The 27273-nt window shown below is 43.5% G+C and overlaps 1 protein-coding gene and 1 long non-coding RNA gene across 11 annotated transcripts in view; one reads left to right on the top strand and one right to left on the bottom strand.

Annotated features, from left to right (window-relative positions):
- LOC111092136 overlaps positions 1-7462 on the bottom strand; it is a 51836-nt gene extending 44374 nt beyond the window's left edge. The window contains exons 1-2 of one of the 3 annotated variants that reach the window (XR_005377499.1): positions 7232-7462; positions 7052-7100 (exon numbers count right to left, since the gene is read on the bottom strand). This is a non-coding gene — a long non-coding RNA (uncharacterized LOC111092136). The remainder of the gene's footprint in view (positions 1-7051; positions 7101-7231) is intronic. The other 2 variants (XR_005377498.1, XR_005377497.1) reach the window with 2 other exon arrangements.
- The window catches only part of RIN2 (Ras and Rab interactor 2), a 218767-nt gene that overhangs the window by 160748 nt on the left and 30746 nt on the right, over positions 1-27273 (top strand). For 7 of the 8 annotated variants that reach the window (XM_038571454.1, XM_038571459.1, XM_038571458.1 and 4 more), the window contains 3 exons: positions 14762-14954; positions 18123-18234; positions 21625-21697. In XM_038571454.1, the coding sequence (XP_038427382.1) occupies positions 14762-14954; positions 18123-18234; positions 21625-21697 (378 nt within the window). The remainder of the gene's footprint in view (positions 1-14761; positions 14955-18122; positions 18235-21624; positions 21698-27273) is intronic. The other variant, XM_038571456.1, reaches the window with a different exon arrangement.

The following is a 27273-nucleotide window of genomic DNA, read 5'->3' as shown; positions in this document are numbered from 1 at the left end:
TAGCCATTTCTTTGGATGATATTTATGGAAAGCATGAAGTTATGGAAAGGATTTTTTGGGAGGAGAAGATGAAAAGATAAAACAATCCAGAAATTATGAGAACGGTGTAAGTACATATGTACCTTTTATTGTTTGTATTTCTGCTTATGAATCTTAGATCATAAACTTGTAGCAGAAAAAAAAACACTAATGAAATTCTCCCCATGTCTTAGATTCTTTTGGTTTATGCTGTACTTTGTTCAGTACTTACATGCGGAAATATTCAACATCTCATGAATTAATTTGGCCAAGGCTATTAGCTGCATCATAACTAAGAAATGTATGTGTATAAATCTAGTAGAGCTATAGTTGGAGTTTTAATTCTTCTCTGCAACTCAGAATACATCTGCATCCAATGCAATTTCCCATATTTAAAAAATACATATGTATTTTAAAATATGTCTCAACTACAGTGACTTCAGACATAGAATTTAATGTCACTTCAAATTATTTCTTTCCATCTTTTCCTTTTGAAAGGAAAAGTGATACAAAGATACACTCAGATACAAAGTGATCATTATTCATTAATCTATACCTGCTTTCTTCTGAAGATTTTGGAGAGTATATTCATGTGGTCATCGGGAAGCAAGGTTAAGTCATCAGATTCAAAAATCAATTTGCATTTTGTCTTCTCACAGCATCTGTGTCATGGGTACTGATAACCAGCAAAACAAATATTTCCTCTTTTGCCATATCTGGAAAGCTGCATGCACCACAGGCCATTGGTTTAGAGCTGAGGGCCCATCCTCAAGTCCCACAGCATCTGAGAGTGGGCCAGTCACACCTGTCACAAAGGTTGGTTTTCCTCTTTCCTATGAGCTCCCATGGGAAGCTCACGATAATCACTGGCTACAGAGTGTTGGATATATCTTGCAGTATCTTAGGTCCCTGGAAAAGGGTGTTTGGTATTATCAAAATTTATGGTTTCTTTGGGAAACCAAGGAAACCTGGCTGGCTCAGTCAAAGAGCATGTGACTCCTGATCTTGGAGTCATGAACTAAAGCCCCATGTTGGGTATAGAGATTACTTAAATTTTTCTATCATGCCCATTGAGGATATTCTGCTATGACTATCTTGATTCATCCCCCAACACGCCCCCACGCCCCCGGCAAAACCCTTAAACTGTTTCTTGATTTGAAGCCACTGCTGAGTGTTTGGAATATGGTTTCAAGGAATTCCATGAAGACTGACCAACTCTTTGCTTATACTTTTACCAGTGTAGCTACAATTAAGTTCAACTTCAAGAAAATATGTATTATTTGTTAAAATACAGTGGAACACAGTGGAACAGTGCAGGGAGAAAGTATTGGTTTTTTTTAAGGCTATTTTTATATATTTTTTTATTAAGATTTTATTTACTTATTCATGAGAGACAGAGAGAGAGAGAGAGAGAGAGAGGCAAAGACACACAGGCAGAGGGAGAAGCAGGCTCCATGCAGGTAGCCTGATGTCGGAGAAAGTATTATAAACAAGTATCATATAATGCAATGAGGACATAATAGTGGAGTATACTAGATATCCTGAAAACTTGATGAAGGAAGCAGGTTATTCCAGGTAGGAGATGGTTTTAGGAAAGATGAGTCCCCCCACTTTAACCTTAAATAAAGAATCAGGTAAGCCTCCAGATCAAAAATTCTCCAAACACCTCTTTAGTCTGTTTTGATTGGTGACATCTATTACATTGGGGAAGGTTTTCAAAAAGGACATTCAAGATTTATTTTTTTTGCTGACCAAGTAGAACATGTACGTTGTAGAAAAAGAGTAATGTCTAAAAGAAAAAGATTACCATGAACCCACTCCCAGAGAAAGAACCACTTTTGATCGTTTGCCTATCGTATTTCTTTTCCTTTGCGAGTATCCCTCCAATGTTTTTCTGTGCTCTTAAATGGCAGATCATGCTTGATTTTCACAGATTTAACCAGGAGGTTTCTGATGGTCCTGAAAATGCACAGCATGTCCTAGAAATTGATTCCATTAATGTTGAGGGATAGCGCCTTCCAATTTAGTCGCTAGTTTCCCTGCCCACAGTACCCTTGGGTGCACAATTTTAAGATGGCATACTCTGGAGTTAAATACATTTTACCTTTTACAGACCTTGCCTCACTATTATATTGGTAGTGCATTCTGCCACGAAATATGTGCTTGGTTAGGATGCAGTTGAGATTTAGTCCAACTAACTAGTTAACTAGTATAACCAAAAGCACTTAAACACAAAGAATTGCAAATCCATGAAATGACTGCCTTTCCCTGAAGCCTCGTGCAGGCCACTGCTCAGGGTCAGAGGTCAGCAGGCCAAGACTTAGAGCCTGCCTGGCTCTTTCTCCTGTTTTCAGCTTTAAAGGCAGCCAGGACAACATGTTCTTTGTTTCTATTTCTTAGTTTTACAGGAACCAGTGAAGGTCCCTGCCAGCATTGGCTCCTTATCTGCCCTTTTCATCTATAGCTGGAGACTGAATGACAGGAAGTTCATAAGCCATAAAAGTCACCAGATCTTTCTCCTCTATGAAAATCGCAGTGCCTCCTCCTGCCTGGAGGCAGACATGCATTTCTGTTCCCATTTTCTGCCTTGTTCACTCCTCCTAGTCCTCAGTAAAGAGAGCTGAAAAATCACTGAAGGCCCTGAAAGTTCTTCACACACGTTCTTAGAAATCCTTTTGAGGAAGCTAAGACCTCCTCTCTCGGAAAGCAGAAGCCCATTGAGTGTGGGAATAAAACCTGCAACCCAAAACATATTAGTCTCTTTTCTTTTAGAGTTTTAAGGGACAAAGAAAGGCCTCAAGAGATTAAAATATCAACTTGTATGCTAGAGGAGACCATATGGGTCAGAGAGCTGAACCCCCATTCCATCAGTGTTTCTATCTAGTGTTTTGACCTTGAGTAAGCTAGAGAGTCTCTAATAACCCTGGGACTCAGATAAACAGGCAGTGATCCTTATAGGGATAGCCTCTCCTCCAAGCCTTCCCCCTCACTTTTCCCATCTCCAGTGTTGGGTAAAAGTTTCCTCAGCTCACCTGGCAATTTTTCTATCAAGCAAGAAATTAGCCAGGGCCCCCATGTGTAGCCAGAATGAATTTGAGCCTCCCTTCCTCTCCAGACTTAAATATTTCAGAGTAGGGGTTTAATTCAGCTTCACAAATACTAACAAAATGTTTTCATGATTGAAAGTAGGATATCGCTGGACATCAACTAGTAGGTATTTTTGAAATGGCAGGTTTTCTGGGAATTTTGCATTTGCTCTATGGGTATATATATGTGTGTGTGTGTGTGTGACAAAAATTGAAACTGGTCCTTGTACCAACAATTCTTATCAGATGGATCTCTTTTGTGTGAGCAGTTGTTTTCTCTGTCTCTCCACAGAAGGGGCCTCTTCTACTTGTATATTTTCAGAAACCATTGATGGCAGACCCCTCACTTCTCTCCCCCAAAGATCAGGGAAGCCCTTGATTCATCTCACACCAAGCCTGGCATGTTGGCCACTGCTTGATATCTGGGGTATATTCGCTTTCCTTTGATATGTAGATGAGGATCTACTTCTACTGTAACAGCAAGGTTGTGGTGGACACAGGGTTCCCAATTTCGTCTGGTCCTTAATTCTCAAGATGATTCCTGCATTGGCCTCTTGTTCCTGGAAGCCTGAGCCTTTGGCAGTGCCATGACCCAGGCTGCACCTTTCTTGCCTTTGAGACCCGCTGAAGCAATCTCATGTGAAGAGGCTTTGTTAGGCTGAAGTCTTCACATGGGCAGAATAAGGAAGGAGGGCCTCCATTAGTGAAATATCAAGAGAAAAAACTTCACCCTTTCTTTTGCCACATCTGAAAGTTGAGGATTGCAAGCGCTAGAGTCCAGGTTGGGACTAGACCCTAATGGAGGATGAAGAATGCACCAGCTACAAGGACCCACCCCAGGCCATCTGCAAGAAGGTTGCCTTTCTTTCTTTTTTTGAATTTCTGGAAATTAGGGGATAGTGAAAGAGACATCCTGGAAACTCTGCTGAACAGAATCTTTACTCATAGATCCCAGGACATTCTAGACTCTTAGAGTCCATTCTTTTTAGACTTTGTTTTAGTAACAGATTCCTTTTTCTAATAAGACTTCATCTTTAGAGACAGGGGAAACTGAGTCTGAGTGACATGTACTGACAAGCCAAGGCCTCACAGATAGGAAGAGTCAGCTGAGGCTTTGATCCCAGCTGACTACAAGTGCTGTTTCTACCAAACCATACCAAACCACTGGAGATTAGAAGGCTGAGGGGAGGCCAGCATCAAGCTTAAACCATGCATGCCTTACAAAACCTAACATCTTCATGTTGATTCACATATGCAGGAAATTCACATGTTGATGCATCCTGACTCCAGGTAAGTGAGAACTTTGCCGAGAACTGAATGTTAAAGTCCCCATAGGTGTGCGTGTGGGGTTACCATTCTGGATTTTTCCATACCTCTAAGAAAGGCAGCTTTACTGCCAATACTCTTTACTCGTATCTTCTCTGTGCTCCACCAGCTGGTACATGTCAACCCATTTTGTTGAAATTAAATCTCATTCTCAGTGTTGGGATAAGGCATTCTGTTTGGGGGAACCTTAAGTGAAGCATGTATCACTAATGCTCTGTGTCAGTGGGCATCAGCTAAAACTCAGTATTGACTTTTTTTTTTTTTTCAGTATTGACTTTTATATCCAAAGCCCACCCCTTGCCAGCTGGTGGGAGGTTGGAGGGCCTGTCCATGAAATAAATTCATGAGCCATGAGGAAAGAAAACTTTAGATTTGTTGTTCTGGAAGGATTTGGGCTGCTTCCTTTTCTTGCCCCAGGCCATAAGATGGCCAAAGGCCAGGAGGATCTTGGTAGCTGTGGTGATTTTTGCCACCCATTTCCTGATAAACAGAGAGACAAGAACCTTTTGTCTTTTGAGACTGGGGCTGGGCAGCCAGATTCTATTGTTGGACCTGGCTGAGGGAAGGCCTGGATCAGATGTTATATATGGGGGACCCAGAAAGAAGCTAACGGAGAGACCTAGTGCCCATGATGTTTCTCGTTGCCCACTGAGCTTCTCTTCCTCATTCACAAGGAATAAACCTGTTGTTTGCAGATGAGATCTGAACCAGTCCCCCATCAGGCATACAGCAAGCATATGATCAATGCCTGCCTAGGGGTGAAGCTAGGCTAGTGAGGGAGTTAAGTGTAATGCAGAGTAAAATGGAGTCAGTGGCCCAGAGGTGCATATGTATACACAGTGGGTGAAGGAATTGAATGTGCCAAAAGATGACTTGCAGCTGCAGGAGATAGGGAGGGAACAGGATCTGACCTTGGTTTTGACAAGGAAGCTGGAGCCAGTATCCATTGGGCACTCAGAGTAGCCTGCACTCAGAGAAGAAGGGAGCTGAACAGTGGCAAATAGATACTTTTAGGGGATCATCTTCCCCCTTGAGTCCAAGAGCAAGCCTTGTAAACATTAACATAGGCAAAATATTATTATTTTTTAAATATTATTTTTTAATCCAGATTGTCTCAGCCCAAATTCCACCCATCATGCCACATTTTTTCTCTTATTCTTGCACCATCTTCCCTATTATTAACGTACCTAACATTCTTCTTTGAATTGACTCACCTTTGACATATATTTTTAAAAGTGTATTCAGTAAACCAGTCATGAAAAGACAAAAAGTGTATGATTCCACTTACATGAAATACTTAGAGGAGTCAAAATCATAGAGATAGAAAGTAGAGTGGTGGTCTCCCAAAGTGGGGGGAGGGTATTTTTTTTTACAAAGCTTGGGTTTCAGTTTTGCAAGAGAAAGAGAGTTCTGGAGTTGGATGGTAGTGATGGTTGTACAACAGTATGGATATACATAACTCCACTGAACTCTCCCTTTAAAAGTGGTTAAGATGGTAAATTTTATGCTGTGTGTATTTTTCCACAATAAAAAAAAATGGGGAAAAAAGTAAATTTAATATCTCTGCATCATTGGGAACTACACTAAATCCAGTAGCTATGTAAGTAAGTCCTGGACATTAAAATAAAAACAGTGCCTCCGTGTACTGACTTGGTATATCCAATATTCTTTGGGAAATATTACCAATTTTAATAAGCCATAGAGAATTTATAAAATATCAGAATTTTCTTACCGAACATGGTTTTGCTTTGTTTTTGAGTTCTACACTTTGTAGCAGGACTGCGCTGTTTGGTAGAGAGACAGACGGTGTGATGAATCTTAAGCCAAATTAAGTCCTGGACAAAAGCACCTCAGAAGCCAAGACTCTGCTTTTGTTGTTTATTTTTGTTTTGCTGTGTATTATTGATAGGGTCAGCATCCTATTGATTATAATTAACCTCACTGATTTGTCATGACTCATTCTAGGACAGTTTAATTAGACACTTACCATGTAAACAAGCAAAAACTATTAGTTTTCTTAAAGATTGGGAAGGTCCACTGGCGACCTTCAGGGACCTGGCACTCAGGCTGCAGGAAGAACACTGAGTCTCCCTCAGGGCTGAGTTATCAGGGAGCATTTTGCTGGAAATCCAGGTAAGACCTGGCTGGAGGCTGCCACTAACTGCTTTGGATCCAAATCTGAGGTGACCTTGGGTTCCTCAGCCCCAAGTTCGTTGCCAGGATTGGCCTGGAAGGAACAGGGAAAGCAAGCACAGGATTCCCCTTCCAAAAGAGAATCACCTTACACACCTTTCTAAAGCCTGACATAGGAGACCAGGGGTGGAGCCTGGAGCCAGGAACTAGGAAGTAGAGAAGGAGACAGAAGTCAAAAGTGAAGCTGTATTATATATATATATATTTTTTTAATTTATGATAGTCACAGAGAGAGAGAGAGGCAGAGACACAGGCAGAGGGAGAAGCAGGCTCCATGCACCGGGAGCCTGACGTGGGATCCGATCCCGGGTCTCCAGGATCGCGCCCTGGGCCAAAGGCAGGCACTAAACCGCTGCGCCACCCAGGGATCCCGTGAAGCTGTATTATAGAAGGTCGTGATAGTCCTTCCTTCAACCCATCCTGCTTACCTCATCATCTAAATGACTCCAGATGTTCCAGTTTACAAGGCCATTCATTCTGTAAGTGGAAACAAAACATAACACCTCAATAAAATATAAGAGTGGCTTTTCCATGAAGGTAGACTGCATTTGGTAGTACCAAATCCCAGGCAGACAGAATAATGTTTGTGGGGAGGCACACATACTCACATATGCCAACATGCTTCTGCATGAACCAGAGAGCCATGAAGTGGTTTAGGAGAACATTCCTGGCTTAGAGTCACTGCCTGTGTTATTTAATTCCAGAGGACTCACCATTGATTTGATGAGAGGTTTTTAGAAGTTGTTAATTAACTAAATCCATCTCTTTTTTAGTTGAACTATGATCTAACAGTCTGCTTTGGAAAGAAAGATTCAGAGTACATTTTAAGTATTTAATTGAAACAGTGACTGTCTTTAAAAAATAATCAAGAATATCTTATCAAAGATGTTGATGTAAATTGTCCATTTAAAAAATATAATTGAAAAAAAAAAAAATAAAATAAAAAAAAATAAAAAATATAATTGTTCAGAGACACCTGAGTGGCTCAGTCAGTTAAGCATCTGCCTTTGCACTCAGATCTTTGGGGGTTTTTTAAAAGATTTTATTTATTTATTCATGAGACACAAAGAGAGAGGCAGAGACACAGGCAGAGGGAGAAGCAGGCTCCCCATAGGGACTCGATCCTGGGACTCCAGGATCATGCCCTGGGCTGAAGGCAGATGCTCAACCGCTGAGCCACCCAAGCATCCCTGCACTCAGGTCTTGATCACAGAGTCCTATGATTGAGCCCCACGTCAGCCTCCCTGCTCAGTGGGGAGTCCACTTCTCCTCTCCCTCTGCTCCTCCCCCTGCTCATGCTCTTTCTCAAATAAATAAATAAATAAATAAATAAAGTCTTAAATTTTTTTTAAAATATATAATATTAAATTAAATAAGTAAATAAAAATTAAATATATAATTGTTCAGCTTAATGAAGGTGTGCTTTTAACATGCACAGGGAAGGCTTGACTTTTTGTTGTTTGTATTTCTTGTTTTGTCCCCATGTGCTGAGCATAGAGCCATCCAGAGCACTGCACCTTTGCTGAGACTCATTAGTCAAATGGAAGGTACCACCATGGGGCCCCTGGGTGGCTCAGTTGGTTAAGCGCCTGCCTTCAGCTCAGGTCATAATCTCAGGTTCCAGGGATTGAGCCCCACATTGGCTCCCTGCTCAGCAGGGAACCTGCTTCTCCCTCTGCTATTCCCCTTGCTTGTGCTCTCTGGCTGTCTCCCTCTCCCTCCTTCTCTCTCTCTCTGTTAAACAAATAAAATCTTAAAAAAAAAAAATAAAAGGAAGGTAGCACATTGTTGCTGGTAATTATTTGGCATTATGCCTTATATCAAGTCTCCTAAAGCTACATTTCTGCTCTTCAATGGCTGAATTAAGATTCTTTACGTACAGAAGGTTGCTGGCTATATTTACTGCACCAGTGTTTTTCCCCACAAAGACAACCTACATCAAAGTTTTATGTAGTTTATATATTGCTTTGTTCTCAATGTCATTTGTTTGAAGAAAGACTGGATTGTAACGTGAAAGTATAGTTCTCCTATGTGATGTTTGGGACCATGGTCATTGGCAGGTGCAATGATAGGTCATGATCCTTGGGAGTTCTGGACTAGGACAAGAAAGAGCATCACTTGGAAACTCTGCTGATTATTGGTTTCTCTGAGGTGAATTTGATTCTGTGTGACTTAATAAAAGTAGATCTAGTATCTTTCTGTCTAGCCTACATTAGAACATGCTTTCTGTAGTCACTTGTTCTTGCCCCTGTCTAGGCTACTAACAGCTGGTGCTAGGAATGAAGGGAATATAACCAAGTGGAAAGGTTGTTCTCATCCCATACTCAAAAGAGCCTTAAATTGGGTGCAACCAGAATGTAGCTGGAGCTGGAGAGCCCTGTCCCCTAGAGTGGGTGTAATATCCACCAAGCTGCTTCAGAGCCACGAGGCCTGGGTCATTAGAATGAGGGCAGATACAGTATGTGAGTTGCCCAGAGTTTGTTCTCTCCCCCTAGAAGCACCCTACATTTATGGGGCATTCTGTGGTCTTCCCAGTATTTTCACAGGTAGATGTGGGTCTTACTGAACCCATACCAAAGCTTTATCTCTCCATGAAAGCAGGCCTAGATGCTTGGAAATAGTAGTACTAGTTGTATAAATAAATGAATTTTATACTCATAAACCCAGGGAGATAGTAGACATTTTCCTCCACCTATTGTTTTGAGAAATTTCAAATGTTATAGGAAAGCTGAGAATAGTACTGTCCACCTAAATTTACCAATTATTGAAATTTTGCCACATTTCCCTTACCTCTATATTACCTGCACTCCCCTATTTTGGAGGGGAATGGGAGGCTGACCATTTGACACTTACTTTCCAACATTTTCATACTTTGACCCTAAATTCTTCAGTTTGCATCTCTTAAGAACAAGAGCATTTTCCTATATAAATAAAATCATCACAGTCAGGAAATTAAACATTAATACAATATTATGTTATATGCCCTTATTCAGAGGTCTGATTGTCCTTTATTGCTTTTTTTTTATTTTGATGCCATATGTCATCAATTCTGTGCACTCAATAGAGTTATCAGATCTCTTTATTCTCCTTTTATAAGAATCCCACAGCCTTTATTTTATGTTTTTTTCCCACAGCCTTTTAAAAATATTTCGTGACATTGATATTTTGAAGAGTTCAGGCCAGTGGTTTTGCAGGAAGTCCCTGAATTTGGATTTGTATGGTTGTTTTCTCTTGCGTAGATTCAGGTTAAGCATGTTTGGAGGCAGGAGGATGACCTCGAGGTTATTATAACCTTCTCAGAGCATCATATCAGTGGCACCTGATGTCAGGTGCCTGATTATTGGAGGTGTTAATGCTGATCACTTGATTCAGATGGTATCTCACAGGGGCGCCTGGGTGGCTCAGTCAGTTAAGCATCTGCCTTCAGCTCAGGTCATGATCCCAGGGTCCTCATGGTTGAGCCCTGGTGTCAAGCTCCCTGTTCTGCGGGGAGTCGGCTACCTCTCCCTCTGTCTCTAGCTTGCTTTCTCCTAAATAAATAAGTAAAATCTTTTTTTAAAAATGGTATCTTGGGCAGCCCCGGTGGCACAGAGGTTTAGTGCCTGCCTTCGGCCCAGGGCATGATCCTGGAGACCTGGGATCGAGTCCCATATCGGGTTCCCTGCATGGAGCCTGCTTTTCCCTCTGCCTGTGTCTCTGCCTCTCTCTCTCTCTGAATAAATAAATAAATAAATCTTAAAAAAATGGTATCTCACAGATTTCTCCATTATCAGGGTACATTTCCTCTTCCTAATAAGTAATCTGTAGGCTGAAAATTGGAGACTGAATATTCTGTTCCACCTACTGATGTTAGCACCCATCAGGATCTGGCTTGTATCAGTTCTACACCATGGTGGAGGTGTTATTTACCACTTGCTGATTAGAAAGACGAAGCTCAGAAGGGGAGGTATGTCTCACCTGCCAGCTGGGGCTGGCTGACCCTGACCTTGTCGTCATTAGAATCTCCTGAATTACATCACAATGATGTCTGGTTTACAGATCACTCATTCCTTGTTTCTCCCCCCATTCGGGATGCAGATATCTGTTTTCAGAATCACTGGTTTCTATTCATCTCATCAGTTTCTGTTTTAGGTTGATTCCCCAGAAGCTGAGCCTCATGTAGTGATTTACTGAAATGGGTCTCAGGAGCATCCTGTGAGGGAGGGAGTGGTGCAGTCAGGGATGAGTAGGAAAGCAGGCAAAGCTAACAGGGCGGGCAGCCCCGATGGCCCAGCGGTTTGGCACCACCTTCAGACTGGGGTGTGATTCTGGAGACCGGGGATTGAGTCCCACATCAGGCTCCCTGCATGGAGCCTGCTTCTCCCTCTGCCTGTGTCTCTGCCTCTCTCTCTCTCTGTGTCATGAATAAATAAAATAATAAAATCTGTAAAAAACAAACAAACAAACAAAAACAAAGCTAACAGGGCAGCTGCAGTGTCCCCTTGGTCTGATCCCACAGGGAGCTCTGCCTCAGGGACAGCACCCCAGAGTTGTCCCACCTTCAGGCACACAGGCCGTTCCTCTATGCCCTGGTTCAGTATATTAGTAGCAGTGCAGCTGCTCCCAGGGGAGGACAAACTTCCCAGATGTGACCGGGCCCGGGGGCAGATGACACCCGTGGCGGGGGGGTAGGGGGGTAGGGACTGGTCTGGTCTGGTAAAGGGGAACTGGGCAGGGCACCAAAAGCCTGCAGTTCACACTCCTTGCCCTCATTAGCTCTTTCCTAAAGGTTGTCTTGTCTCTGATAAAGGCCAAACTGCCTTATTTCATTCTTCCTTTCAAACTATCTTATAATAATATATTATAAACCTCAGATATCTGACTGTTAAAGAAAGGTGTTAGCTTGGTCATTTGCAAAGACAAGATCTAATCTATGGTTGCTCCTTTATGATGCCCCATGAAGCTTATTCACTGTCTTCCTGTCTGGGTCCTGGCTTTTTAGGCTGAGATGGGTTGTCAGGACAAAGACTCTTTACTTCTTGAACAACTGAGGTGCACAGGATGTGCCCTTCTAAGGAAGGAAGACATGGCAACATATTTACTCACAGCACACATGAGTGTTAGGATTGCTGTATTAGAGATTCTAGAATTTTCTCCTGGTAAAATATCACTAGCCTTAGATGGCAGGGATGAAAGGCTTACTTAGGTTTGGAGAATTCTCAGTGGTATGTTACTACCACCCCCGCCTCCCACCAAAAAAACCTCACTGCACTTAATTGGTTCTGAGTTCAAGTACACATTTTGTTCCTCATGCTCCTCAGACTGTGGCATCAGCAAGTCCTGGAGCTCATTAGAAATGCAGAGCCCCACCCGAACTGCAGAATCAGATCCTCTGGAGCTGAGACCAGGAATCTGTAGTTTAACAAACCCTAGGAGATTTCTCTCTCAGGCTCAAGTGCTAATCCAAGGCAACGGTTGTAAACTTGGCTGCAAGTTGAGATTGCCTGGGGAAATTTTTAAAATTCTGATGCCTGTGCCCCATCCCAAAGTGTCTGATTTATTTGATCTCAGGTGCAGTCTAACCATCAAAACATGCTTAAGTTCTCCAGGCAGTTTTGCTTGGCAGTCAGCGTTGAGAATCACTGCTCTAAAGTTGCCTCATTTACCTCACATGAAAGGAATTCTAACACCAGCTTCATTTTGAAGAGTATGTTCTTATAGCTGCAAAGATTCACTTCAAAATACCTAGAGGCCCTGGAATGGCATCTGCACAATGAGAAACTGCTCTTTTTTTGGCCCAGACTCTCCCATCTGGAAAGTTGTAGCAAATGTAAAGGAAAACTTAAAGGGGAAACAAAAATGTAAATCTTGAATGGAAGCACGAGATTCTTCAGAGCTGAAGAAAGTCGAACATGCATGGAAGACATTAGGTTGTGGGTCTCTGCCCAGCCCATGCGCTCTCTTTGTGGGTATTGTTACTGAGCCTGCTCACCCAAGGATGATCTTCTATATTCAACTCCAGCTCTTAGGGGTGGAGTGGGCCAAATGAGAAAGGTACACTTTTTTTTTTTTTAACATTTTCCCACTCTTGGCTATTTGACTTTATCATCATCATTTGCAATGTTAAAAACTTCATTCAGGGATCCCTGGGTGGCGCAGCGGTTTAGCGCCGGCCTTTGGCCCAGGGCGCGATCCTGGAGACCAGGGATCGAATCCCACATCGGGCTCCCGGTGCATGGAGCCTGCTTCTCCCTCTGCCTATGTCTCTGCCTCTCTCTCTCTCTCTGTGACTATCATAAAAAAATAAAATAAAATAAACTTCATTCAGGCCACACATTTGGGTTTCTTTCGATTTAGAAGTTTGAAGACCATTTGAACCCCAATGTGAACTTGACTCTTCAAATGTGAGTGATCAGGTTTGATATTTTCCACTGGCCGCTCCAGGACCGGTGTTGATGAGTTCAAGGACAGCCAGGACATGGTAGAGGAAGAGAGACACCAGAGCCAGGCACTCTTGGGTTGGAATGCCTACCTGCTCACTCTCACCAGAGGCATATACTTGCCTTGGGCAAGTTACTCAAGAAATCCGGGTTTCCCTGTCCCTCTACCCCACCCCACCTTTTTTTTTTTTTAATTTAAAGATTTTATTTATTTATTCAAGAGAGACACAGAGAGAGAGAGAGAGAGAGGCAGAGACGCAGGCAGAGGGAGAAGCAGGCTCCATGCAGGGAGCCCGACGTAGGACTTGATCCCGGGTCTCCAGGATCATGCCCTGGTCTGAAGGCGGTGCTAAACCACTGAGTCAACAGGGCAGCCCCACCCCATCTTTTTTTAAACACTGGATTCCTGGTACCTGCCTTTGGGGGCTGTTATAAAGGAAATGAGAAAATGTTTGCAAAGGGCCTGGCACACAGTAGACACTACGTAGATATGTGCTCACCTGTTTTCGTGATCTTTCTTGTTACCTGCAAAGTTGGAGGGACACCAGACCTCTTGAATTTTTAGCTCTGCCATTTCATGGGTGTTTATAATTCTGGACAGCCCAATGCCTTCTTGAGGCCTCAGTTTTCTCATTCATAAAATGGGATTTAAATACTCAGGCATAGGATTAGTGTTGGCACCAAAGGCAACTATGGGAATCAATATATTTTTAAATTGAGATTTCAATCATACATCATACTTTAAAGTGTGCAATTCAATGGTTTTCAGCACATTCACAGAGTTGTACAACCATCAGCACATCTTGGTCCAGAACACTTTCTTTACCTCAGAAAGGAACTCCCTGCCTATTAGCAACCACTACCCATCCTGCCCCCACCACTAGTCCCAAGCAACCACTAATCTTTCTGTTTCTCTATTTTTGTCTAGTCTCCATATTTTGTATAAAGTGTAGTCATACAATATCTGTGTCTAGCTGCTTCCACTTAGCATGAAGTCTTCACAGTTCATCCCATTTTGGAGCATGGATCAATACTCCATTCATAAAAAGAATGAATGATTATTATGACTGAATAAAATTCCCCTTTTTATTTATCCATTCATTAGGTGATGGAAATTGGGCTGTTTCCACTTTATAGCAATTATGAACTAATGTTAGTATGATCTTACGAATAGCACAGCATTATTCAACTGTGAGATTTTATTACAAATAATATTAGTAATAAAAATGCCAAGATGTGTGAAAAGAAATGAAATCCAGTTCACTTGGGTACAAATGAGGGTGCATAAATGAGTGTGAATGTTTTGGTTTTGCTTTGGTGCATGCCATGGTTGTGCTTATGATATATGCTTCTCGGTCATAGAACCTCGTGTTACCAGATTGAATGCAGCATTTAGGGTCCTGCACTCAAATTGTGAAATGATTTATGCCAGAAGAAAGACTCAGCAGCATTCAATTTAGAACTTTTTGAAAACTGGGTTAGAAATAGAAGGTCTGTTGGGTCTGTGGAGTATTCTGTTTAATAGTATAGACATGGAGTGAGAGCTTATGTGGCATCTACCTTCAGAAAGCTTCTGGGTTAGAGGGGAAGACAAGTGAGGTGGTGATGAAAGATGGCTGATGTGCTAGGACAGGCCTAGCCTAGAGACTGTAGGATGGTTTCCTTGTCAAGGAAATGGGACTGCAGCCATTTGATCCCTGCCAATTCTCTTTCTCCTAGCATGGTGAGACACAAGGATGATGGCTATTCCGAAGAAAAGGATATGAAGACCTGTCCGCGGGACTCTGGCTATGACAGCCTCTCCAGCAGGCTCAGCATCTTGGACCGGCTTCTGCACACCCATCCTATATGGCTGCAGCTGAGTCTGAGTGAGGAGGAGGCAGCACAAGTCCTCCGGTCCCAGCCTCCGGGGGTAAGACTCAGAATCCTGGGAAACAGGTTGAGAGAGGCAGGGCTGCTGCTTCCTTAAAGAAAAAGACTTGGAGTCCCAGTAAGTTCTTCTCAGGCTGTAGGGATCACGGCTTCCAGTATGCACCTGGGTTGCAATGCAAGGGGATTGTGGGATGTCTGAGGTAGCTCCAAGGAAAAGAGCCCTTCATGGTTTGTCTTTCTGTCTTCATTGGCTCTGTTACCAAGGGAGGTCCAGGACTTGGCAGGATGACAGGCATCTGAGTAATGAGGAGGGCCCTGGACTGACGTCTTGGGCCTCAGAACTGAGGATGACCCTGGTTGCCGGGTCTTCAGTTGCCCTTGCTATTTGCATCCTGAGCCCGAGATCCCTGCCAGGGTCCAGCCATTCAAAGAGGCACTTCCAAAGTTCAAAAGTTCAGTGTCGATAGGCTTGTCTTCTCTGGCTGCTGATGTGATCCCATTTCTCTTGGGCTTCATCAGTGGCTCCCCACAGGGCTCACAGTCCAATTTTGTTTCTTCAGCTACTGCCTACCCAACACCCATCTCTTAATCAAGACTACTCCACAACTCTGTAGAGGTTCCTCAAAAAATATCACTCAGTGACTGGTGTATCCTGTGCTGCTCAAGTGGTAGGCACTTGCCCCATGTGGCTATTTAAAATTACATTAATTAGAGGCACCTGGGTGGCTCAATGGTTACGCATCTGCCTTTGTCTCAGGTCCTGATCCCAGGATCCTGGGATCGAGTCCTGCATCAGGGTCCTCACATGGAGCCTTCTTCTCCCTCTGCCTCTCTCTCTGTGTCTCTCATGAATAAATAAACAACATCTTTAAAATTAATTAGTTAATCAATTTACATTAATTAAATTAAAAATTCATTTCCTCAGTGGCACTAGCCACAGATGTCTGGATGCTACCATATAGGATGGTGCGGATATCAAGTTTCCGTCACAGAAAGTTATACCGAACAGTACTGTGTACCACGTCTACTTCCCAAAAAAGAATAAATACAAAAAAAAAAATAATAATAAATACAATAAGTCCACAGATAAAGTTATAACAACTCATGATAAGAGATAGAAACTAAGAAATAGATGAAGAAGCTTGGGGAAAAGGGGGGGGGATCCTCCCTCCATCCTAGCTAGCTGAGAATGTTGTAGCAATTGGGCACAAAAATAAACTTGAGTTTCTTATCAGCCAGAGCCTCTCTGTTATCACTTTTTGACTTATAAGTGAGTCTTTGTTTCTCATCTGACAGAAATAGAGGGGACTGAGACTCCTGTTGGATCATGCTCAGGGTGACGAGGTGCAATATTTGATCATCCTTGTGGAAAGTTCCATGGCCAGCATATGCCCGGTCCTTTCTTGCAGCCTGCATCTGTATGATCAGGACCCACATCTGTGCTGCCCCCTCTTCTTGGAAGTTGAGTTGTCTGCTCCTGCATTTCTGCACAGAAATTCTGAGGAGGGAGGTTGCCCTGTGTTGCCAGGCAACAATTCCCTTCCTTCCTGGCTTTCTTCCCAGTGCCGGGCACATCCATTCCTGCTGAGACCTGTGGGGCACAAGTCAGGAGAATGTTCTGTGTGCCCATCTACTTGATCCCTGGGTGGGACCTGCCTGACGAGTTAGGGCAGGCTGAGGGCAGGCTGAGGACAGGAGCAGCATGGAGCAGGAGAGGCCAGAGTGAACCAGAAGCCAGATGCTGAAGGGAAGGAAAGCGGGTCTGAGAGGAAGGAAGATTTGAAAGTCCAGCCGTGGTGGCATGGGTCCTTGGGGTGCCACCATCCTTAATTCATCTATGTCCTAGGGTAGGAATCAGCAACCTTTCTATAAAAGGCCAAAGTGTAACTATTTTTGGCTTTGTGGGCCGTATAATCTGTCACAACCTCTCAAATCTGCCTTGCAACCACACGCAATATGTAAATGAATGAGCGTGGCTTTGTTTCAATAAAACTTCATTTATAAAAATAGGCAGCAGGATAGATTTGGTGGCCCAAGATTGGTGCTGGGGGTTGGGTTGGTTTAAAGCACGTGTCTGGGGCAGCCCAGGTGGCTCAGTGGTTTAGCGCCACCTTCAGCCCAGGACTAGATCCTGGAGACCTGGGATCGAGTCCCGTGTTGGGCTCCTTGCATGGAGCCTGCTTCTCCCTCTGCCTGCGTCTCTGTCACTGTCTCTGTCTCTGTCTCTCTCTCTCTCTCTCCCTGTGTGTGTGTGTCTCATTAATAAATAAATAAAATCTTTTAAAAAAATAAATAAAGCACATGTCTGAAGACAGTATTAGAACCTGGAGGGAGATTATCACAGATTGGGGTGACTCAGGTAAAAATGAACCTGCAGTTCCAGCGTTGGCTTCAGTAAACCTCAGAGCATACCTCCCCACCTCCCTGATGGGGCAGACATTTTTATCTCCAGCAATAGTTACCCTACCTGGTCTTGCCATATCATCCTGTATTCCAAGAGAAGCTAGCAAATCAGATTTTAATTTTAAAAACCTGCTTTTTCACTCGGAAACAAATTTTCTTTCTTTCTTTTTTTTTTCAAGATCTATTTATTTATTTGAAAGAGAGAGTTAGTGTGTGGGGAGGGGCAAAGAGAAGCAGACTCCACTAAACGTGGAGCCTGATGTAGGGCTCAATCCCACGACCCCAAGATCATGACCTGAACCGAAATGAAGAGTTGGACACTCAACTGACTGAGCCATCCAGGCGCCCCACAAATTTAATTTTCTCTCATAAATATACCCATGAGCCAACTTAACCAGTGAACTCCCAATTCACCTCCTGTGGTTCAGCCATGTTACCCATGTTTAGAATCTGGGTTTCATCAACCATAATGCCCATAAGAGACAAGGGCTAAAGGACATGTAACATGAACTATAAAACAATCAACAAACCAAAAATGCTGCTGCAGACTAAAGGAGCTCTTAGTCTCATGGAGAAGAGTCTGTCAAAGGGGAAGTAGGATTCTTTTGAAGCCAGTTATCAAAAGAAGGCAGCTGGTTCTTGATAGTCCCTTTCACTGGCAATAAAGTGTCCTAGGTTGAGCCTTGCAGTTTAGTTATAAAGGACATTCTTCCCATGGATGTTGGGTGTGCAGGAAACCATATGCCCATATGCCCATGTTCTTCTAGATATTTCCTAAGCTTGAGGTTTTTTCTCCCTCTGCTAGATCTTCCTCGTTCGAAAATCCACCAAAATGCAGAAGAAAGTTCTCTCACTTCGTCTGCCCTGTGAATTTGGAGCCCCACTCAAGGAATTTGCCATAAAGGAAAGCACATACAGTAAGTGGTCACCTGATGGCGAAGTCCTGGTTGATGGGAGGACCTCAGGTCTCCTGAGCAAGTGGAAGTGGAAAGCAGCTTGCCCTTTGCGACAGACAGATATGAGTCTGAGTCCTGGCACTGTTATTTATTCATTCAGTGACTGGGCAGCTAGACTATACAAGGAGCCTTGGTTTTCTTATCAGTATAATAGGGTGATCGCAACATCAGGAAGCTGTTAACAGTTTCATTGAACACAAGCCTGTGTGCAAAGTGTGTAGTCCACTGCTCAGCACATGGCAGGTTGGCTTTCTTGCCCCCTTCCCAGTTAAGTAGAGCATGGATTTGGTTCCTAGGTCTGCTGATGACTAACCACAGGACAAGCCACAACAACTGTGCCTTTTTATGGGATGTCATGCTAAAGCATGTGCCTGGACATCTTTGTGAATAATCCTTGAGCGGACGTGTTGCCTCCAGACAATTGCTGTTCAGTCTTGTATGAAACACAGCTAACTGGAGGCAGAATGAAGCCCTCTGAAAAAAATCAACTGGTGGAAGTTTTGAAGGGAGAGTAGTGGCATTGGTCTTCTCTCTGTTCTGCACATGAAAATGTAAAGACTTGGGAGGCCATGTTTTAAATATAAAAGGGAACACGCAGTGCTGGTGTACTGCGAGCCTCCAAGAAAGGATCCGTGGCAATCTGTGCCCCAAAGGGGAAGGCTTCATTGAAATCACAGGTTAGCAAGCTGAGAAGTGAAGGCCAGGAGAGGTGAGTTTGGCAGCTCATTGACTCTCTGAGACCAAGACTGAGACCAGGATTTTCCCTTGCTTCCTGATTTCCACCTGAGCAAGCCTCAAGCCCTGCATTTGAAGTAACAGAAGGTACTGAAGTCAGTTTAAGGGCAGATAAGGGATTACACTCAACCCAGAGTTCATAGTCTCGCTGAGCCAAATTGCCTTCATGGAGCCTAGAGGAGACGTTCCCCACAGAAGTGAAACCTGCCAACCTCTTTGTCGTCAGCCTCAGATTTGGCTGTGAATCTGGGCCTTGTGATGTTTTTCCTCTGGGCTTCACAAGGTCACTGATCCCGGGAGAACCTCCACGAGTGGCTTATACCAGTTTTATTTGCATTAGGAAGTAATCACAAGATAGATGGCAAAACCTCTGTTCTAAAGACCATGGATCAAATTTTAAGTGAGGGAAGGCAATGCTGAGGTGGCTTTTGGAAGTCGCTAAACACGAAGTGCTAGATATAACTGGTTTTTACATCTCTTCTAATTTCCAAAGTTTAGCGTGATAAATTAGCCTGGAAGCCCCCACTCTCTGCCCCCCTACATTAAGTACAGTTAATATTTGTACTTTAAAGCTTTCTTGGTGTTTATCTTAGATTCCTCCTGGCTGAAGATTTTTCCTCCCTGTTGTGTCAGGACTTGTATCAATTCCCTACTCCTAGCCAGGGGACTTAATGTGATTGAAAAAACTAGTCTGAACAAATCATTCACCTGTAACTAGTCATCACGTCTTGGTCCCACCATGATGGCCTCTTTTTGGCCGAGCTCTGGCTTCTCTGAGAATGGAGCTGAATTGAGAAAGGAAGAACTTACAAGAAAAACACAGATATTTTGTCAGACTGGATAATATGGTTTAGTGACAGAGACCGGCTCATATTTGTAGAGACTACTTTCACATGAATTATTCCATTTTTAAAATTTTATTTTATTAGATAATAAACAGGTTTTACTGGCATAAATGGTATTATGACAATCAAAAGTGCCTTTTGACTAAAAAGACTAAAGGCAAAAGGAACTGCACATGAGTACTCTAGTTATAAAAGTTGCTTCCCACAGGGGTACAGGTTAACAATTCTGAAACCACTGCACATGTATACTGGAGTTTACCAGTTAAGTAAATGATGGCAGGTGGTGGGAGCCGTGTTTCTTACCTTGGACGTGGGGGTTACAGAGCAGTAAGAGCAGGAAACTAGAATGATCCTTGTGGTAAGGATTAGTGTTGGAGACATGAGCGAGAACTCATGTCTCTCTTAGTATGGATAAGGAAGGTTACATATAGGGAATATTTATGTGTTTACACAGGTTAGTATACACACATATCTCTTCCTTTGGTCTGCCAGCTGAGACAGTAACACCTAAAAGAAACAATATCCCAGGAGCGGCCAGCATACCTATTGCCAAGATCTTCATGTTTCTTTGTTTGTTTACTTTAAAAATTTTTTAACTTAAATTTGACTTAGTTAACTTAGAGATCAGTATTGATTTCTGGAGCAGAATTCAGCCATTCATCCATTTACATACAGTTACTCCATTTTTTAAAATTTCAGTTCCCACTCCTACCGTCTGGGAGAGAGGGGAAAGTCCTATTCTTGTCCATTGTACAGATGAGAAAAAGAAGGCTCAGAGAGGTTCACCTACCCTACATCAGTTTCCTCCTACTTAATTCATTAATTGTGCACGTGTATGTTTCTATTTCTGTCGGTCTGTCATGGTGTATGTGAAGAGGCACAGGTGTGTTTAGGGGTGCTACAGAGATACTAAATAAACAAAATAATACAACCTAAGCAAATAACAAGCAACTTAAAATTGATTGCAGAACAGAGGAAATCTTCACAAAGCAGAGGATATTTGAAATGTTTTTGGAAAAGCGGCTGAGTGGCATTTTGGCTGATGTGATGTGAGGAGTGGTTGGCAATTCATAATTATTTGAAGTCAAACTGTTCAGTGTCCTGCCGCGTGAAAGATGTGCAAGATGGCTCCCCATCTTGCCAGAACATGGTCACTGGGAAGCTTGTGCACTTGGTGGTGGCAGCAGTGGTGGGTGGGGGCGCTCTAAGTAAATGGGTTTTAGAATCTTTCATACTGAACTTAAACAAAAGCTAATTTCCTGGAACTTTGTGTCTTCCTCCAAGATTTGTACTCCTTTTGTCTCGTGTCTTAACCAGAGGTGGCCTGTTTTGTAAAAGAAGAATGTGACTCAGTAGGTCCACCCAAGAAGGGTCAAGGGCAGTGAGGGCTTTTTCCCCAGCCCTGTTGTATGTTCATGGCCTCTCATGCCAGCCTGACTGGCCCCTCATCCCCTGCCCAAATTTGTGTTTGAATTTTTTTAAGAAAAAGATAGTTGTGCAATTTGAGCCCATGCTGATCTGTTTACCGAGCACCAGAGCATGTGCTCCCAATGAGTCAGGAGCTGAACTTCAAGGCCACGGACTCTTTACTGGCCTGCTTTCTGAGTGACACGCATCCTCCTCACATCTGGTTCTGATAAGCCACAACAGTAGTTGATTTGAGAGCACAGAGATGGTCCTGCGCAGACAGCAGACAACACCAGAGGGCCTTCCCTTTCCCAGAATAATGCTCTGGGTCACTCAGATGGTTTCCGAAATCTCTCTTTTGCAGCCTTTTCCCTGGAAGGCTCGGGAATCAGTTTTGCAGATTTATTCCGGCTCATTGCTTTTTACTGCATCAGCAGGTAAGACCTCTTCACCTCTTACAAGTTCAAGCACCTCCTTGGTGCATACAAAATGAACGGCCCCAGGGCTTCTTGATTGACGTAGGGCAGAGGGGTCTGGGATGCCTGCCTCCTATGAGATGACTCTGAAAGGATTGGCTACTGGAATAAAATGGTCACCAAGTCCCCTCTGCCAGGCTTCAGATCAAAATAATTACCCTGGCCCCTCCAAATTAATATGCCTGTGTCCTCAAGCTGTTCCCATGGCTCTTTTCACCTAGACCTATCAAGCAGGGGAAACAAACATGCATAGACACATACATGCACACACAGAAAGGGACTCATGATGTAAGCCTGTAACATTTAAAGATCACCAGTAATGTTTCTGAAAACTCTCTGAGGGATGGAGTTCATGCTAGAAATGTGGGCTCCTTATCCCAGCCCATAAGTGTTGCATCACTGTCATACAGGCCCACTTGCGGTGCTCATGCCCTTTTTGTAACTAAAGCAACTGTGTTAGGCTACAAGTAGTTCAGCCCCAAATCACTATGTTAGGAAGCGGTGGGGAGGCTGTGACTTGTTGAAGGCTCCCCCCTTTTCTTCCCTTTCTAGCCATAATAGTTTTTCAAATGGAGTGTTCTTTTGATGATTCAGAATCCATACTCTTCATCTGCAGAACCTGACATTGCCTCCATGTAGGGCCGCAGAGCTCAGTTGGCCTCCTTGGCTTCTCTATGTGCCTGTTGGAGCCAATAGAGCCCAGACAGGCATGCGTTACCGGGTTGTTTCCAAAGATCTTGTCTCATAGCCATCCCAGTCTGAAGCGGTGAAGCTTATTTGGGTTTCCTTTCCTTCTTTTTAATTTAAGGGTCAAGTTAGTTCTCAAAGACTGAGTTATACATTTATTGTACGTGTTGGGTTAGGCCCTCCCAGGGGCAGGCAATGAGCTGTCACCCCAGAAGTCACCTGTCTGGTGAAGCCAGTGGCCTGAAGGTGGAGAAGCACTTCCAGTGGGGGCGTCCAGCACTGATTACCTGGAGGAAGAAACCAAGGGGCTTCATCTAGAGTTGAACCTCGTGGGCAAGAGCCCTTGGCCTGTGTGAGGATGAATATCTGCTGCCCAAAGGGAAAAAGAGGCTAGGGCAGAGGCCCCCACCGTCCCTAGGGATCCACACCTGGTCTGATTTGAGGCCAACCAGTTTGTAAAGTGAATTTCAACACTAACCTGTTGTTCAGAGGTGACGTTGGCCGATGCTTACTCTTAAGCATTGGCTTGTTGATTGTCCTGTTGTTGTGAAAGATCATTACATTTATTAAACAGTATTTGGCATCAGCACACAGAAGATACTATCTCTCCCCTCAGTATTCATAATAGACTGGCATACCTGCTGTCTGGGGATATTTGGTGGTTGAAGGAGATAAAGCACACAGAAGCCTTCTCTAAACTACAAAACATGATACCAATATAAGGTGCTTATGGACACATTGCACATTGACATTTTGTTATCTGAGAGACCTGAGATTCATTTTCCTGTTTGTTTTTCCCAAAATCCAAAGGTTCTTAATGTTTTGCTTCTCCTCTAATGCTTTCGGTTACTCATTTACCTAAATCAGTGTTCTTAGTAATCAGTACTTGATTTGACCCAGTCTCACCACAATATTCTTGAAATGTTGTCCTTGGTTATTGGTACATAAATATATTCACATGGAGAAAGTGGTTGGGTTGTCAGCCCCAGTGATCTCCCCAGAATGCATATGCACAGGTGCACTAGCTAGGGAGTTCATGAGTCAGTCAGCATGTGGTTTGACACATCAGGAAGGTACATGAAGAGTAGGGGATGAGGACACAAATGAGGTGCAAACCTTGGCCACCAATGCCAGGTAGCTCCCTGTCAGTTCGGCATCATCAGTGTTGTGGGGAGCACTGCCTTGCAAACTTTTATGCATGCTAGCATTACCTGGAATCTTGTTGGAATGCGGATTCTGATTCAGGGGGTCTGAGGAAGTGCCTGAAAGTCTGAGTTTCCAACGGTCTCCCAGGGAATTAAGCCAATGCTGCTGGTCCTACAATTATACTTTGATTAGCAAAGGGCGGCTAAAGGAAAATACATTTCTTAATTATCAGTGGTTAAGTATAATTATCATTTCAGGGGTTTTCTATATATATGCCAGGCACTATACATACATTATTTCTGATCCTCATGGCAGCCCTGAAATTAGGATCATGAATACACCATGGCTCAGAGAGTGAGACACTTGGCTGCAATCATTCAATTAGCAGGTGGCAGATAATAGATTTAAACCCAGGCCTGTCGGGATGCCTGGGTGGCTCAGTGGTTAAGCGTCTGCCTTCTGCCCAGGACATGATCCTGGGTCTGAGGATCGAGTCCCACATTGGGCTCTCTACATGGAGCCTGCTTCTCCCTCTGCCTGTGTCTCTGCCTCTCTCTCTCTGTCTCTCATGAGTAAATAAATAACATCTTAAAAAAAAAAACAACCCAGGCCTACCTTGTTGCCAGAGCCCACATTTTGCCATCATACAGTACCCCTCCATGCTCCAATACACCTGGGTTCCTGGCCCCCCCTTATTTCCACGTTAGCTCTGTGAGTGAGTGTGGGGACCTCCCCATCTGTCGTATATCCTGTGCTCCTCATCCATGGAATGGAGGACATCAAGCTTCTTCCCAGGGGCCTGTGTGGGTCCTACAAGAGTTACAGTGCTTGTGCCTTAGTAGGTACTCAATAAAGTCAGTGTTCTTCCCTGACATACAGAGAAAAGTTTAAAAAGTAGATGATATGAGTATTGAAACTCTTGAGTGAAACATTTATACCTAACCTGGCTTTATTTTGTCTGTTACACAGGTTCTAGAATCAGGGCCCCTTCTTTTTTTTTTTTTTAAGATTTATTTATTTATTTATGATAGACATAGAGAGAGAGAGAGAGAGAGAGAGAGAGGCAGAGACACAGGCAGAGGGAGAAGCAGGCTCCATGCGGGGAGCCCGATGTGGGACTCGATCCCGGGACTCCAGCATTGCGCCCTGGGCCAAAGGCAGGTGCTAAACCGCTGAGCCACCCAGGGATCCCCAGGGCCCCTTTCTTTAACAGGATACAGATGACAGGGAAGTGATTGCATGTGTGTGTGTGTGTGTGTGTGTGTGTGTGTGTGTGTGAGAGAGAGAGAGAGAGAGAGAGAGAGAGAGAGAGAGAGAAAGATGCTATGTTATACCCGTAGCTGCTACAGTGGAAGAGGACTCATGTATAACATCTAATTTTCCAGTAGATCAAAGCCTAAAACCACCCATTAGTGAAATACAGGTGTGGTTTCCTGTCATATGTACCATTAAGAAAAATCAACACTAGCCATGTGATGTTTAGGCTCTAGGTACTGCATTAGACAAGGTAAAAGTTGAAAATAAACATAGGTTGGTTTTGTCATATGTGGCTTTCCCCCAAATTGTCTAAAGAAAGAAGATTTTAATTAAGTTTGTACAGCCATAGAAACATATATTTATGTGATGCTTTGGCGTTACAAACTTCTACTTCCCATTAATCTTCCTTTAAGATTATAATCTGAGTCATTGCCTCTCCCGGGTCAGGCAGCAGCTATTACAATCACTGCCATTCCCTGAGGCTCTGCCTGCTTCATCCAGAACAGATGCAAGTGGCCAAGAAGGAGGTGCTCACAACATCTGAAGCCAGAGGAAAGGGTCCCTGGAAACAGGGGGTGACCCAGGCTTGACACCTCAGGAAAGAACAGCCTCTTGACTGCCAACTTCTAGTATTTATGTGAGCAGTATATTAGAGCCTATGTGACAAATTACATTTTATTCATGTTTTGCTCTTTTCATTGACCTTACTAATTTGTTATTCATTGTCAATAGCTTCAGGGGTTCCAAAATTCTCCAGTCATCCAGATTTAATCTGATTCAATTTAGAATGTTGCCTAATCTTACTGTAAACAACAAGTTATTTGGGATAGTCATTCTCTTCAATGGAAATTTTCACAGCATCTTGTGTAGACAAAATACAGGTGGAAGCTCCAGGTATTGTCCCTCACTTACTCCACCTCAGCCATGATGTCCTACTTGCTGTTCTTCATACCTGCCAGACCTTCTCCCACCCCAGGTCCTTTGCACCTGCTGCTCCCTCTGCCTAGAAAGTTCTTTCTTTCACAGTGTACTCCCTGGCCCCTTTTAGATCTTCAGTCAGGCTCATGGGGCCTTCTCTGGCCAAGTCTCACTCTTGAATACTCTTTGTTATTCCCCTTTTGCACATTTTTAAAAATCTGTGGTACACATCCCGTTCTCATGTATTCCACAAATTGTGTGTTTGTTCATTGTCATTTGGTGTCCACTGGAGTGAAACTCCATGCAGGCAGGGTCTTTTGTCTGATTGTTCTCAGCACCTGGGACAGTGTCTGGCACATCATAGATGACCATAAACATTTGTTGAGTGAATGAATGAACTATTTTAAGGATTTGCTTATTTATTTGAGAGAGTGAGAGAGCATGAGCAGGGGGAGGGGCAGAGAGAGAGGGAGAGAGAATCCTCAAGCAGACTCCCTGCTGAGTGCAGAGCCTGATGCAGGACTCGATCCAAGGACCCTGAGATTATGACCTGAGCCTAAACCAAGAGTCAACCGCTTAACCGACTGAGCCACCCAGGCACCCCTGAGTTCTTTTTTGGTAAGACCAATACCATCACTGAAAAAAAAAATTCTTTTTTGATAAGTCACCATTGTTATTTCATATTCATTCATTCATTTATTCAAAACACGCTTTCTCCCTGTCTGTATGAGGCAAGGTGTTGTGAGAGCCCTAGGGTGTGAAACATCAATGCTTATCCCCTGTATATGAAAATAAACAGAATTTCTTTAGGTCTGCTTTTGCCCTTTAGGAGAAAGCAGGAGATCATGGTCCATGCATTTAGTAGTGGTGACACTATGCCCTGGCCATGGAGAGACCCTGGTGCCAGCTCAGCTCAGCTCCTTCCTGTTGGGCCTATTGGTCTGTGATGTTGAGTGTGTGTGTTTGTTGGTCTACACACGGTGCCATACTGCTTGGGGGCAGGGTCGTTGCATAAAGTCTTTCCATTTGCCTCCCTACTCAGAGCACGGTGCAGGGGTGGCAGTAGGAACATTGCCTGGGAGTGTGGCAGAAATGCCTAGTTTCCAGCCTCACCCAGCCTCCTGAATCAGAGTGTGCAGTAAAACAAGACTCCCAGGGATTCGTGTGCACGTTACAGATAGGGAAGCATTATCTGAAAACAAGAGCAAGCTTTGCCTTTAGCACACAAAGAACAGGGCATGGGTTCTAGCTGGAAGATGTCAAAGTAAAACCAACAGATAATGGTTGAGAAGCTGCCACGTGTAAGGAAGTGAGGTCATAAACCTTAGTTTTGGATTACACATTCCTGCTCAGTGAGTTGGGGCCCAGTTTTCAGAACATGCAAATTAGTACACAATGTTTTACATGTATATCCACCAACAGGGAGATTCTGATATTAGTGCTTAGATACGGTATAGCGACCCAGGAGGGAAACTGGTTCTCACTACAGACACCAAAACCAGTCAGCCTGTCTCTCAGGCTGTCCCGAG

This window comes from Canis lupus, chromosome 24 (assembly GCF_011100685.1).
Source record: "Canis lupus familiaris isolate Mischka breed German Shepherd chromosome 24, alternate assembly UU_Cfam_GSD_1.0, whole genome shotgun sequence".
Classification (NCBI taxonomy): Eukaryota; Metazoa; Chordata; class Mammalia; order Carnivora; family Canidae; genus Canis; species Canis lupus.
The sequence above is the reverse complement of the archived record's forward strand: the minus strand, read 5'-3'. Positions and strand labels throughout refer to the sequence as shown.